This window comes from Babylonia areolata, chromosome 9 (assembly GCF_041734735.1).
Source record: "Babylonia areolata isolate BAREFJ2019XMU chromosome 9, ASM4173473v1, whole genome shotgun sequence".
Classification (NCBI taxonomy): Eukaryota; Metazoa; Mollusca; class Gastropoda; order Neogastropoda; family Buccinidae; genus Babylonia; species Babylonia areolata.
The window spans coordinates 26,726,749-26,742,783 of NC_134884.1; the positions used below are offsets into that span (position 1 = coordinate 26,726,749).

The window sequence follows — 16,035 nt, forward strand, 5'->3', positions numbered from 1 at the left end:
ACTAAAATCCGCACTGATGCAGCTGAACAATGACCCATGTGTTCCAGGCTGTACAATGCCAGCACTCTGGGCAACAGCACTCTTCACGACATGGTCAGGAAGTGCAGCAAGAACAGCACCGCTGTCTCTGCTGCTGAGGAGTTCTGGAGGTAAGTGTGTGTGTGTGTGTGTGTTAATCGTCTTTAAAAAAAAAAAAAAAAAAAAAAAAAAAAAAAAAATTTAAGTTCTTATATGTTAGAAAAGTGCTTATCTTGAGAATATATTAAGTTTGTGTTGTTGTTTTTTTCAGTCAAGGGTAACAAATAAACCAGTGGAATATAGATTGAAATCCAGCATCAATGCGGCAAAGGTTGCGTACATGCACAGCAAACGAAAGATTTCCCTGTTCAGTGCCATTTACACAGAGGCATTCCATTTTTCACAGAGCTACAACACAGTAGGCAACAGGAAAATAGGAAATTATATTTTGATATTACCGATTAGCAGGCTGGTGTTTGACACTGGGTCAGAATGCTTTCTAGGCTCTGCATTTAACACACACATATGCATGCACCAGGCTGTGTTTGCAGTAAACTGCAGCATGAAACAACGTATCAGTAGCTCCAGGAGGCGTCACTGCGTTCGGTCAAATCCATATACACTACACATCTGTGAAGCAGATGCCTGACCAGCAGCATAACCCAATGTGCTTAGTCAGGCCTTGAGAAAAAAAAGTAATAATATTATAATGCAATAAAATTAAATTAAAAATAACACACACACACACACAAAAAATAATAATAATAATTAATAGCCTGAAATAAAGATGACAGTTAATAGAAATGCAACTATACCCTTGACCTTATTGGGATTTTTTTTTTTTTCTTCTTCTTTTTAATGTTTGGAGGCTTGGTTAATTTTACAGTCAAATGCATGAGAAACGGGAAATTTTATGAGCCGCTGTAAACTTTGGCAGAATGTGAGTCAGAATGTTTGCATTTTGTGTTTATTGCGTTTGTGTTTTTGTGTGTGTGGATAGATGAGTGAGGGAATTCATGCGTGAATAAGAGTGTATCATTGTTTAAATTTTATGTCTGTTCACAAAGAGTGGTAATAGAGAAAATAATGTGTGTGTTTAGGTGGGTGTCTGTGTTTACATCTCTGTGTTTGAATGTGTGAAGATGATGAGTGTATGTGCATGTGTTTATAACAGTTTTTATTAATATGAGTGCATGTGTACAAATATTTCTTCAAATCTACACACATACATGCACGCACGCACACACACACACACACACACACACACACACACACACACACACCTCTAATTAAGAAGTCACAGAGTGGACTTTGCTAAGCACAACAATATCAGTGAAGAGCTTTGAGTATAAGTTATATTGGACTTGTTGAGTGCACAGTGTCAGTGAAAGGCGGTGGCGTGTGTGCCTGTGTGTGGGTGTGTGTTGTGCATGTGTGTGTGCTTGTGTGTGTGTGCAGGGGGAGTGTTCTGCGGATGTCTGGGGGCCTGCATGACATGGGATACATCCAGTGGGAAATGATGATCTGCTTCTTCGCTGCCTGGCTCTTCATCTTCCTCTGTCTCATCAAGGGCGTGGAATCCCTGGGAAAGGTGAGCACTAAGCGCTGCACTGTTCAGCATTATGGCTGAGGATGCTGTACCGCTGTGATAGCTATCAACAATGCTTACACTTGAACAGGACAAAACTGACAACAACATTACGTTTTTTTGTGTTTTAATTTTTTTTTTCTTTTAATCCCAAAGTCATCACCAGCTGTACAGCAAGTTCAGTCTAAAGGAGACACACACAGAATGTATCATTGAATGTTTATTTTCTCATTGACATTCCCACCACTTCAGCATAAATGAGAAAGCCACACAGAATGTATCATTGAATGTTTATTTTTTCATTGACATTCCCACCACTTCAGCATAAAGGAGAAATTTACTATTACGACAGCGGTATCGGATCTAGTGACATGAGTGTGGTGTGGTGTAACGCATGTGCAGGTGGTGACAGTTGTTTGAGGATGTGTGTGTGTGACAAGTAGCTGACTTTTCCAGGTACATCTTGACTGATCTTGCGATGCGAGTGCGATGCATCTAGAGAAGATCAGGGAGATGATTGTTGACATCACTGGACTTTGCAATACATAAAACAGCCACTGGTAGCTTTTATCTCCGTCTTTATTCTGTCTTCTTCTAGTTAACATACATCAAGTAAAATAAAATGCAGAATCATGAAAAACTCGAGGCAAAAACAAAACCATTATAAGAGTCAATAATCCTCAATTTATCAAGGGAGTCCTAGTGCCAGTGCATGCCATCGATGTTGAACTCATTCTGTCCCATAGCTATAAGAGTCAATAATCCTCAATTCATCAAGGGAGTCCTAGTGCCAGTGCATGCCATTGATGTTTAACTCATTCTGTCCCATAGCTACATACCTTCAACTCCTCTGGACCAGCACTACATGTGACCACTGCAGAAAATACACTGGTTCACCACAACAGTGAAAATCGATGGAGAATTGTTGATTTAATTGGTAAAAAAAAAAGCTTTGTTTTCATGCTTCCAGAATCCATAAATGGTTCAGTTTAGAATGCCAGCTGTACCAAGCAAGAATAAACGAAATTAGAATAGGTTGTTGGTACGAGAATACTCTTACTCTGGCAAGCAGATGTAGGGGGACGAGGTGTGAAGGGTTGTTGTGTCATGCACCCATGCAGACTTGTACCTCACTCGCGTCCAATTCTCCATTCAAATTTTTATTCAGTTTCATACCAAAACTTAAAAACAAACAAAAAACACCTTAAAAAAAAACTATTAAAAAAAAAAAAACCTGAAAGAAAAGAAACAAAACAAGCAAAATTAATAGCAATGAAACAAAAGGGTATACCATGTCCACATGATCATGGCAAATTAAAGGCAATTAAACAATAGCATTTATTACCATGTCCGCATGATCATGACAACACATTATAGAAACAAGAACAACATCTACCATGTCCACATGATCATGTCAAATTAATGGTGATTAAACAAATATTACCTTGTCCGCATGATCAATAGAAAAACAAGAAACAGCATCAACCATGTCCACATGATCAAGGTGAAATAATATCATTGAAGCAAAACAATATCTGCCATGTCCACATGACCATGGCAAGTTAATAATGATTACACAAAGTTAAGATTTATCTTCTAAACATACTATATACAGAATGCATAAAAAAAGGAATTACTTGCAGTTTGAAGGAACTCGCAGTAAATGAGAAAGCAATCAGTGGAATTTTTCCACAGATAAAATCATGGAATTCTGTGAAGTTCTTCCACAGACAGTCATATCAACACATAAAATTAAAATCATAATCAAGATGTTTCTTGATTAACAAGGTGTTGGTAACTATATGTTTTCCTAAATAACAAAAATAATATTAATATTTAAGGCCTTGTGAACACAACCCCATATTGAGTCCTTAAAACAACAGCAATAAACAAACACACACAAAAATACCAACACATAACTCAGGACTAAGATGTTCCCACAGGCGCTTGTGCCCACTGCCTGTCTGCCTCACGCACACATTCTGCTGGTGAACCTAAGTCACTGAAAACAAGTTGACAATCATCAGCACCTAAAATCACTAGTCCAGATCTCAACATAACTGGACATTAGGGAACAACCAAGCCATCAGAAACCTGTTATAGAATGGTATATTACTTCGCTCTCAGCTTAGCACAACACTCTCTCTCACACACGCACACACTCAGAATCTGAGTTCACTTAGCAAAAAGTCTCATTCCTGGCTAAACTACAACAAATAATACAGTATAAACAGTACACAAAAAAATTGAACGTTTAGCATCTCTCAGTATTTTTACAACAAAAAAATACTTATATTTTTCTGGTTCCAAATGTCCTTTTCATGTTTCAGAACTGTGTTTATACCGGAAGGTCACAAAATAACCTTGACACATGAACCCTAGGCCCGGTGTGTGTTGCTATACCGAAAATTCAACGGACACACACCAGCCTATAAACTATCAGTTCATTTGAGTTGCAAGAAGTGGTCAACAGTTATTAAAAAAAAAGAAAAAAAAAGTAAATGAAAGACCCTTCTCTTAAAAAGAACTGACTAGAAACCGTTCATAATAAAATGAATATTTAACAATCTTTTATAAATAGCATAGTTCTTCCAAGATGATTAATGTCACAAGAAAAACAACAACAAAATCATTCTCCATAAAAGTCTGTATGAGACTTTTGCAAGCAAAAGACATTTAATATAGCAGCATACAGAATAAAAATGAACAGCACTCTTCAGTAATATCTATAATTCCTGGCAGGCAAATTTTCCAAAGTCAGACTTTCTTCTGAATAGTATGCCATAAAATGATTTTTTTAACAAGAAAAAACAAACAAAATTCAATCTTCAACCAAACAGGTGGTTTGTAACTTGTTGGTTTTCCTGCAGACAACCAAGACCGATTTATATCAGGGAAAAATCTCACATACCCGTCTCTCCCCTTCCACAAAGCACCTGCTTGCTCTGTTTTGTTGTCTCTCCAGTGGTTGGAGCCAAAGTGACCCAGAGATCTGAGAAGATGCCCAAAGTACTATTTTTACCCTTCCTCAACACACTGTAGTACCTTCAGATTTAGTCCCCAAAATACTACCATTCACAAAATAATAAACACCAAATTTTCATAAACTCTAACCTAAAGCAAAAAAAAAAAAATCTTACCAACTAGGCCAAATTAGGTTAGTATACAAGAATAAAGAAAGATATTCCTATACTTCTAATGGTTGGAAAGTTAACAAAGAATGCTTACAACCCCTCATTAATTAGTTCTAGACATTCCAAGACGTTATTCAACTTGGGTCCCCGATAGCTCTGAGGTATTAGCCAAGTGGTCAAGGGAGATAACCTAGCCCTTCCACTCAGTTCAGCATGGTCGGTAACAGACATTCCTGCTGCACATGAGAGGCCAGTTTATTGTTCTGATGTGTGTGTGTGTGCAGGTGGTGTATGTGACGGCCACCCTCCCTTACTTCCTGCTGACAGCCATTCTGATCCGTGGTCTCACACTGCCTGGGGCGGGAGAAGGCATCATCTACTACCTCACCCCAAACTTCAGTCAGCTGCTTAGGCCACAGGTTCGACACTCACCATGTTCTGAGACTTCAGACTTCCTTTTCTTTTTCTTTTGAAGTTTTTTTTTTTTCAGGGTTTGCACAGATGGTCATGGAAGATTTGGAAGATTGAGAGAACCATTTCCAGGGCTGGAAAAGTCTTGAGGGAAAATGAGAGAACCATTTCCAGGGCTGGAAAAGTCTTGGGGAAAATGAGAGAACCATTTCCAGGGCTGGAAAAGTCTTGAGGGAAAATGAGAGAACCATTTCCAGGGCTGGAAAAGTCTTGAGGGAAAATGAGAGAACCATTTCCAGGGCTGGAAAAGTCTTGAGGGAAAATGAGAGAACCATTTCCAGGACCGGAAAAATCTTGGGAAAATGAGAGAACCATTTTCAAGGCTGGAAAAGTCTTGGGGTAAAATGAGAGAACCATTTCCAGGGCTGGAAAAGTCTTGAGGGAAAATGAGAGAACCATTTCCAGGGCTGGAAAAGTCTTGAGGGAAAATGAGAGAACCATTTCCAGGGCTGGAAAAGTCTTGAGGGAAAATGAGAGAACCATTTCCAGGGCTGGAAAAGTCTTGAGGGAAAATGAGAGAACCATTTCCAGGACCGGAAAAATCTTGGGAAAATGAGAGAACCATTTTCAAGGCTGGAAAAGTCTTGGGGTAAAATGAGAGAACCATTTCCAGGGCTGGAAATAGGCTTGGAGAAATATGTTTTGTCTTTCCGGGTTTGGAAAGGTCTTGGAATTTGATGAAACCCTTGGTCAGTCCCATTCAACAAATAACTTGTTTAATCAAAACATTTTTTTTAAAAAGAAACAAAAAGTGGTTAAAATTGAACATCAGTACCAGGATATGCGCTGATCTCTTTCATCAGTGATGATGCAGACAAATTTTTGATTCAGTGTGACTGTTTGGTTCAGAAAAATAAAAGCACTTTGTTTTGTGACAGCTGTGGGAACCCTGTTTTAATTCAATGTAAAGATGTAATTAGGAAAGTGATCATCGTCATTTGTTTGATTATGGTTGTTTTTTTTCCCTTTAATGGCCATATAATGAAGACATTAATACATAAGCAGGGTACAGATGCATAAATGTATTGGGCCCCAAAAAAGTGAGAAAATGAATATTATATATATTATTTATATTAAGAAATCAGAACATTTATATACCAGTAGGACATAATGATGCATGTAACTGGTTTACATATAGGCTGCTGCTGCAACACATTGTAGACATGATTCATTTCAAATATAATTGTGAAAGTGATCACATTCATTTGTTGGATTTTTTTTTTCTTCTTTTAATATAATGAAAACATTAAGACATTTAGGGAAAAAAGGGGTGTGAATGATTTGATGTTTGGGGGTTTACAAGCAAAGAGCAAAATACTAAGTAATCAGAACATTGATGTATGAATAGGACTTAATGACATTGTAATGAATTGATATATAGGCTGCAGTAATAACCTGTGTTTCAAATGGATGTTACAATCAGTCAGGCCTGAGACTTGAAACTTTTGTTTTGCTGGTGTATCAGTTTATTTGTTGGTACATTTTGCCTCTTATTTATTGTCATTGTCTGTCTCTGTCTCTGTCTGTCTGTCTCTCTCTCTCTGTTTATTGTTGCTGTCATTGTTTTTGTAATTGATATCATGATCATCTTTTTTTGCTTTGTTTGTTATTATTTCACTCGAATCCTTTATTTGTACCATTCATGTTAGGTGTTCGTGTAAGTGTTGTATCTCTTGTGTGTTACTCTCTTATGTGTTACGAACTTCTAAACAATGATCATGACTGTGTGGTTTGTTGGGGACAGGTGTGGATTGAGGCAGGTGTGCAGGTGTTCTATTCCCTGGGACCTGCCTGGGGCTCCCTGATCATCATGGCCAGCCACAACAAGTTCCAGAACAACTGTCTGAAGTGAGCCACCCGTCTGAGTTCGGTTCTGTCTGATGATCATGCAGCCACTGCATGCAAACTGATGTTTGGTTCTGTTCTGTGGCATCGGATGTTCATGCAGCCACTGCATGCAAACTGAACACAAGTTGTACATGTGTTGTATATGATATGTATATTTTGAGGAATTTATGTAAGGAGGGGCCGTAGCAGGATTGATTATGTGTTGGGACTTCTGATCCAGTCATCGTCAGTGCTCGGGGTTTTAGGTCCCGTTTTGACACGGTGGTGTGCCTTTGGGAAAGGTAGTTTACTACGATTTTAAATTCTCCACCTAGGTGTGCATCGGTACTTGATTTTGGTCAGGGGAAGGTGAAAAGGGTGGAAGGAGAGGATTGGGCCCCACCTTCCTATCCCGAGCCCTAGAGCCAGTTGCATTGCTTGGTTCCCCCCTCTGGATTTTATCGCGGGGCAATTCTTGGTTTGACAGACAGACAGAGCAAGACAGGCACACAGAGAAAAAGGGTGGGTGGAGGGCAAGAGATTGCATCCTCCTAAGTATCGTTTCGATGTGTTCAGTGGTAACACAAATGCTAAATGGGTCACTATGTAGTACAGGGTGACGAGACAGATGGTAACAGCAGTCAGAACAGCAGATGTAAATCAACACGAGATCATTGTCCGTGGATCCCTTTGCACTGGTGAGAACGTCTGTGGCAGAGAAGATCATCATTGGCAGGCACTCAAGTCATCAAAACATCAACAACAGATTCAGAGTTCAGGTGCCAGTTGCATTGCTTGGTTCTAACTTTTTGACAGTTACACATGACTAAATATCTATGTTGACCGAACTATGCCATTGGTCATTTCCATACTACACACAGTTAGTAGCGGGTTATGACCATACTAGGCTCTTCCGTCCAAGCAGTGCAACTGGCTCCTGGACACCTGATTTGAATTTACTGTTCCCATTCCTCTAAAAGGCTGTTGGACTTTTGACCTTCATCACTTAACCCTTTGAGCCCTGAGCTCCTGAGCAATTTTAACCCTTCTGCCTGAGCTCCTGAGCCAAAATTTGCAAATAATTGGTATTAAACCCCTTGAGCACAGACCACCGCTTTACCGGTGGCAGAAAAAAATGACATAATGCCCGGCGACCGGTTGAGCGGTGCGTAAATACTTGAAGCATGCAGAGTCTCAACCTGGCCCGTCAGGGCAGAAATCAGGGACAAAACATGCGAGAAAACAACTGTACACAATGCAGCAAGTAATTGATATGCTTGATGATTTATCAGAAGTAGAGTATGACAATGATTACTCTGATAGTGAGGTGGAATTTGAATCGGATGATTTGCTACAGATGGTGATGTTGAAAATGAATCTGAGCATGCAGAATCAGTTGATCAAAGGAGGCGTGTCTGGCTTTTTTTATCCAAAGCACATGCACAAAACACAGTGAGGGGGCGCGGCAATGTTGGTACTGCGTTCGCTGGCGTCGGAATATTACGGTTTTTCTGATTGGCTCTTCAATATAAGTCAACCAATAGCAAAACACGACATAAGTGTTTACACACCGCTCAAACAGTGGCCAGGCATTATGCCACCCCTCCCCACCACCGGTAAACCGGTGGTCAGGGCTCAAAGGGTTAATATGTATTGTGTGTACATATGCGTGATTCAATGTTCAGGCTGATTGCAGTGCCATCTTCTGTGGCCTGGGTCTTAGAATCCTTTGCCTTTATATGGTACACTAAGTACGTGCTGCACTCATGACCTCAGGTATATCTCTGATCTATAAGTGGTTTTAAACTAATAAGCCTTCAACATAAAATTATACAGCTGTGGCCTGTTCTGTTTTTGCTGTCAGGATGGGCTGGTGCAGGAATGATAGACTGTGATGTGGTTACAGACCCACAGCTGTGCTGTAGTGACTGGTCGACCAGACAATGGGATGAAAGCTTTCACAGATGGTGTCAGCAGAACGCACACACGCATGCACACACTCATGCACGCACAAACACACACACACACACACACACATGCACTCTCTCACTCTCTCTCACACACACACACACGCAAACACAGACACACACATGCTCACAGACACACACACACACACACACACACACACACACAATATATATATATATATATATATATATATATTTATATATATATATACATATATCGGACCTCCACTCCCTCCACTCCAGTCTACTCTGCCTAATAGCATGATGAAACTTCACAAAACTTAATTACCAAAGACTTTAATTATCAGAATAGAGAGAGAGAGAGAGAGATGAGCTCTTGTGTAAAATTAGCTTTTATTATAAAACTGTCATAAAACACACACAAAAAATGACATCAGTATGTAGCTATTGTTATTTTTTTTTATAACTTTTGTAAAAAAATTTTTAGTAACAAGTGATTTAGCAATATAGCAATCTGTATAAAAGGTTCAGGGTCCCAAAGCTTTTTAAAGCCATCTGGGCAGAGAATTCGTATCTACTCTGTCACTGGATACAGAAGTCCAACACCTAACCGAATTTGCCATTATGGCTGCTAAGCTGTATTGGATTAACTAAAAACAAGAAGCAAACGCCTTCATGGCTCATGTGTGATTCTTGCTATACAACAAAAACAATTGAAAAAGTTGGGGATACAGGGGGAGTTGTGATTTTTTTCTTTTTATTTCTAAGCTAAATTTGGTGTAGACAAAGTATTTCCAGAGAAAGTAAATTTGTTAGAATTTTCCATGGACACGTATGCGCGCGTGCGCACACACACTCACACACACACAGGCACGTACACACAGAGACACAGTTAGACAGACAGACAGATGCGTGCACATGCCCCCCCCCCATCCTCCCCCCCCACACACACACACGCACTCACTCACACTCACACACAAAACTGAAATACAGGTTTGGTTAGTATATAGACTGTGGGCAGAGAGATTGTGTGTTGTGAGTGAGGACCTTTTGGATCCAGGGATTATACAGATGAGTGCCTGCTTGTGTATGGTGATATGTTGTGGGGAGAGGGGAGGGTGTGACTGCTTTTTGGTTTTGCATTTTAAAATGTAGATTTTTTTTTTTAAATCGTATTGTGATGTGTGTGACTGGTACTAAGAGTTGGAAGTGAATTTTCAATTATTGTGATACGGTTTTTGTTTACTGTGATATCGGGAATAGTTTTATGTATCATGATTGGGATTTTAAGCACTGTGATATGATATTGCATTATTAGGGCTTTTTCATGTGATATTTATGATGAGTTTGATGAATTTGTGTGTGTGTGTATGTGTGGATAAATTTCGTGCTTGAGTGTTAGGTTGGATGACTGTAAAGGGCTATCCATGTAATTTTTTTCTTTTCTCATTTTAGTGTTTAAATGCATGTTTTAAACTTCAGTATTTACATTGTGCAGTGCAGTTGAGCCTGTTTTCCATGGAAAGGTGCTTTAAAGATTAAATTATTAGTATGATCATCATTAAATGTGATATATGTGGTGTCTGCAGGGACTCTGTGTTCATCACGTTCCTGGGAGAGGGGACCAGCATCTACGGGGGGCTGGCAGTGTTCTCGGTGCTGGGCTACATGGCCAAGATGAGAAACACTGGTGTGGAGGACGTCGTCACCTCAGGTATGTCTTCCATCCAGGGCAGGGTTGGGTTGGATGAGAGATATGAGCAGTGCTAAATTGGTAAATTGGTTTAGCATTAATAAATTTTCTTACTTAACTCACCTACACACACACACACACACACATATATATATATATATTGTTGTTGAGAGAGATATATATAACGTGTGTATGTGCTGATGCATTCACAATATCATTATCATTATCATCATTTATTTATTTATTATTGCACGTTATTATGTTGATGATAATGTTACTTTGAACAGGACCTGGCCTGGGCTTCATTGTGTACCCGGAGGCACTGTCCATGCTGCCACTGCCCCAGCTTTGGGCCGCTCTCTTCTTCCTCATGCTGATTGCTGTCGGCGTGGATACTCAGGTAAACAGTCTGTTGGTGTCATATACTGCACCATGTCAAAATGATGCAAACAAGGCCTTTTGGGAGCTTATTCTGGTAAAGTGTTTTTGTCTTTACTCAGGTAAACAGTCTCTCTGTCTTTACTCAGGTAACCAGAGTCTGTCTTTACTCGGGCAAACAGAGTCTTCTCTAGTGCATGTGTTAATATTTATATAAGAGTGAAATAAATTTCTTGCCTTGCCTTGAAACAGTTGAGATGAATTTTTCTTCTCATGAACATACACGTAAGACTTGCATTTCTGCCAACAGTTTGCCATGGTGGAGGTCATGTGTTCAAGTGTCCTGGAGAGTTTTCCCAAGTTCTGGCACAGGCGAAGAGCCTTACTGACGGGACTCATCTGTGGTACATTCTTCCTGCTGGGCCTGCCGTTGACAATGAATGTAAGTTCACCTTGTTGCATCCAGTCACGACAGTGGGATAGTTCGATGTAATCTCTATAGCAGCTTTGATAATTAAGTTCAAAGTTGTATGCTTTAGTGTTGATGTAGGCTCATAGTTCAGACTGGAGTATGTGTGTGAGAAAGAGAGAGAGTGTGTGTGTGTGTGTGTGAGTGTATTTGAGTGAATGTGTGTATGCTTCTGTGCGTAAATGTGTGTGAGTCTTCAAGCGTGCATACCTACTTGCATGTGTGTACAAGTGTGTGTCTGCATGTGTGCTTGTAGTTGTGTGTCTGAGGATGTGGGTACGGGCGTGAGCGTGTATGACTTTGTGATGAATCATATCTTGACATTATGTCAATTGCAATCAGAAATGAAAGTAGTCTTCATTATTCAAGCTTTTACAGTGAAGTAATGTAGGAATGAGGAAATATTTACATGTATCTCAAGAAAGCTTAATTAGACAAGCAGTCTGTAGATTTTCAGAATGTGGTTTCATTATCAGCATTATAGACACAGCAAGTGGAATTAGAGCAAGACATTGTAGTTGATTGTCATGGTGGGGTGGGGATGAGGGCTGTGATTGGGGGCAGGTGGGAGGAGTTGGATACATTGACTAGACATGTGTGATTTTGTATTTAAAATGTCCTTTTCTCTCTGGTGCTGACAGGAAGCCTTGGAACCTCTATGATCAGTTGTGAATACATTTCTCTGCTGTTAGGTTCACAAATCACTGTGGTCTGCTCAGACCACCTGGTCCTGTTTGATGTCATTCACCCACATCCTAATGAAAGGCTTTAAAAAAAAAATTTTTTTTTCACTGAGTCTCATTCTTCTTTTCCCTCTGTTATGATAATCAGTCTTTACATTGCCATTACATCTTCCAGAGAAAAGAAAGAAAAAGAGTGTCACAAGAGACACATCATTTGTTGCTCTTCTTTGCCTTTTCCTGAAGCATTCAAAACTAGAACACTCACTTTACATTTGAAAATATCTCAATCTCTTTAAGTACATGTGCAGCGTCTTTGGTATATTTCAGTTCAGATGTTTCAGCCAAAATTAAAAGCCTTCATTTGTTTTGCATGCATCATTGCTAGTTTCCCAGTGTAGGGGGAAAAGAAAACATCTTTTGATGTGCTTCATTGTTTCAAGCTTTCTCTGTTCCACAGTCATAATGTTTTCCCTGTGTCAAAAAAAAGAAGAAAAAAAAAAGAAAAGAAAAAAAAGAACACATTTCATGTTCCCCCTCTTCCTCCTCCCCCTCATCATCAAAGCTTTCCCAGTGTTGAGGGGGAAGTCAAACCATCAGTGTGTGATCCTTGTTTTAAAGTTTTTCTTGTGTGACAAGGGGGAAAACCCCCCAGAAAAGAAACCTTCATGTGATGTTGCTCATTGTTAAAGCTCCCTCCCCCCTCCCCTGTGTGAGTTTGCCACCACACACCAGGGCAGGACTTTAGTCTGCCCTTTTCCGCTGTTCATCTCATCATTAGTCATTGTACAAAGTGGCTGGTCTATGATAATTGCGTCTGACGCCTGCATTTCGGATGCCTGCCAGTTGGTCACCAAAGGTATATGCATGTTTGCATAACTCACCTGTCTATATTTCACATTGTATATAGTCAAGAAGAATAGTCAAAACTTATTGGTTTGCTTTTTTTTTTTTTTTTTTTTTTTTTTTTAGGATTTCGTATAAAGATGCACATCACAAGTAAAATTTTCCTTCACACATTGGAGTTAAAATTTGTTCAGAGGTGTCCCCCCATCTCTGGATGCAATACATCATGTATGTACACACATGCTCACACCCACAAAAAAAAAAAAAAAAAAAAAAAAGTAAAGAGAGAAGGAGAGTACGAGGAGAGGTAGAGAGTCAAGGTGGATTGTTTTTTGTTCAGTCACATAATTCTGTTTGTGTTAAAAACAAGAAAGGTTAAGCATTCCTAGGAAGGAAGAGTAACTGCCAAGCACGACGGTCCACTATAAGAGCCAGTTTCACTTCAGGCATTTCTGAAATGCCTGGTAGCAGTTCACTTTTCGGATGGAGTGATCATCAGCTAAACAATGCAGAGACAACTGTTTTAAAGAATAGCTTTCCCAAACCACATTCTTCTGGTTCAGCTGCTGACCAGAATTCATCGCTCTTTCTACAAGATTTTTTTTCCTAAAAAAGGATGCCTAAGATATATATATCTTGTCCATCAAATGGATAAAGTACAAGATTTTCGTTCAAATAGAAATGGATATGCACAAACATTACTGATTAGAACACAGCATACCAGTTGAAAAAGTGTGGCTTGATTTTTGATAAATTTTCAGTCCTCACCATCTTCCCACAAATTAAAACTAAGAAAATTGCTTGCACAGGACAGAGAAACCTGATGCTTTTGGATGGAAAACTGTGGCTCACGAAGTCTCAGCTTACATTGAAGTGCCATGATAATCAAATATTGACAGATAAGAAAAAGAAGAAAATTGGGAAAGATAGAATGAACTGGCTTCTAAGTACAACCAAAAAATATGGTGGACTTTTCTGTTACTGGGAGAGACAGAAAAATCTGCAATCTTGTTCACCTGAATGGAGAGACCGTCTTGATTGGTATAACATGACTTAGTTGCTGGATGTTTGATGTATTTTTACATTCCAGGGAGGGATTTACGTTTTCCAACTCTTCGACTGGTATTCCACATCATTTGGCCTGCCTCTTATCGGCGTTATGGAATGCGTTGTTCTCGGATGGATTTATGGCGAGTCGAGTTGCAGAGAACTTGTGTCAAAGCAACTATTTCCTTCAGCTATTTTTAGTATTTGTGACATAACAGAATCAAAAATTAATTTGGTTTGGTCTTTGGTCATGACATGTTTGGGACTGGTTACTTCTCCCCATACTGATTTCACCTGCCCAACTTTCACTTTTTTCACATTACCTGCACTTTTCCAATTTGTAAGATGTGTTTTGGGGGGTATAAAGAGGTGGTGCATGAAGGTTACTCTTTTTTATGAAAAGGATGCATATTATATTGAAAAGCAGAGAAAAGATCTTATGTTAGATATTTATTGACTTTTCTTTTTTCTTTTCTTTTTTTTTCTTTTTTCTTTTTTTTTTCTTTCTTTTTTTTCTCAAAGTATCAAGCCATTTTCATAGAATCACTTAGGGGGGTTTAACTTGGGGTTTGTCAAAGTGGTGAAATATTTCGAGTCCCTTAGTAGCCAGTCACAATCTGTCTGACAAGTTTTTGGTTAAGTCTGATGCTAAAAGTAGTTATGGTTTTATTGTTAAAAATAACTGTCAGAGATTGCATGCTCATAAATGGTGAATTCTTTAATTTTCTGATTAAGAAACTAACATAGAGTGACTTTGCAGTCTTCAGATAGGTTGTAGTACAATAGGTATGCTGTGAAGGTAGTGATTAGTGTCTGTCAAAAGCCCCATGGCTTTTTTTACAACCTTCTGCAATATGAAGATGAGATCTATTAGTTTTCATTTTAGCTAGATTTTTATATTTATTTTTCTTTTACATGTATTATGTATCTGAATATACTTCATCCAAATGAAACATTGTCAGTGAAATTTTTCCAAGTTTGATTTCTAAGATAAATTTGCATGATTCAAGTTCCAGTTTTTGCTTTCATTATATTAAAGCTTTCTTTTCAAAACTGAATTAGAAACATTTGGTTTTCATTGCATTTTTTTTTTTTTTTTTTAAAGTAGATTTGGTGCCGGGCAATGGATCATTTCTCATGCTTTGATGCTTCTATGGAACTGAATCTGTTAAACTGCATGGATGAGAAATGCAAGTCTCTACATCTGAACTTGGCAGTTGTACTGACAATTTCTCCCAGCAGCATTAAACATCGGTTTGCTAGTGCATGTGTTGATTCATTTTTTGTTTCATGTTTTTTTGTTTTGTTTTTTTGCTGTTTTTTTTTGTTTTGTTTTTTTTGTGGGGGTGTGGGGGGGTATGAGGTGGGGGAGGGGGGAGTGAGGAGTTGCTGTTTGTTTAGCCCCAAATGGCTACATTTCAGAATTGAGTGAGTTCTGGGCTCAAATTAGAAGGCTGAGACCACACAGTTTTGTATCATATACTTTATGGGTGTGTCTTTGAGAAAGTGGCTGAAATTCTGCATGTAGTCCTCAGACCACAGAGGACCTCAATACTACCAGATTATCATCGCAATTCTCATCATTCAGCATCATGAATTGAACAGTACTAGATTGTGTGTCTCTTCAAAGATGGTAGATAGAATTGAATGTTGGGAATTGGGGAAGAGCAGTGAAAAAGAGAATTGGAATTGGTAGTGTTGTGTAAACAAAAGCAAAAGAAATATCCTTTCCAGCTTTCTTATCCAGCTAGTTAGCTTCAGTATTTTGAAAATATGACTGAGACCTAACTTTTCAGATTGATGACATGTTTCTTTTGGATGAAAGTATCATTAGAAGTTTTATCATTTACAGAGATATCATAAATGCAAGTATTTCAGCTTGAATTATTTCGTATTTAGGGTTTTGAATAGAAAAAGAAATTTGATATGGTTCTGCTTGGAAAAAATGTATTTAAC

The 16,035-nt window shown here is 38.8% G+C and overlaps 1 protein-coding gene across 1 annotated transcript in view; it reads left to right on the forward strand.

The window, feature by feature from the left end:
- LOC143286168 (sodium- and chloride-dependent glycine transporter 2-like) overlaps window positions 1–16,035 on the forward strand; it is a 56,228-nt gene that overhangs the window by 28,491 nt on the left and 11,702 nt on the right. The window contains exons 4-11 of the mRNA XM_076593784.1: window positions 48–149; window positions 1,477–1,609; window positions 5,025–5,159; window positions 6,956–7,059; window positions 10,556–10,680; window positions 10,947–11,059; window positions 11,348–11,479; window positions 14,123–14,222. Coding sequence (XP_076449899.1) covers window positions 48–149; window positions 1,477–1,609; window positions 5,025–5,159; window positions 6,956–7,059; window positions 10,556–10,680; window positions 10,947–11,059; window positions 11,348–11,479; window positions 14,123–14,222 — 944 coding nt within the window. The remainder of the gene's footprint in view (window positions 1–47; window positions 150–1,476; window positions 1,610–5,024; window positions 5,160–6,955; window positions 7,060–10,555; window positions 10,681–10,946; window positions 11,060–11,347; window positions 11,480–14,122; window positions 14,223–16,035) is intronic.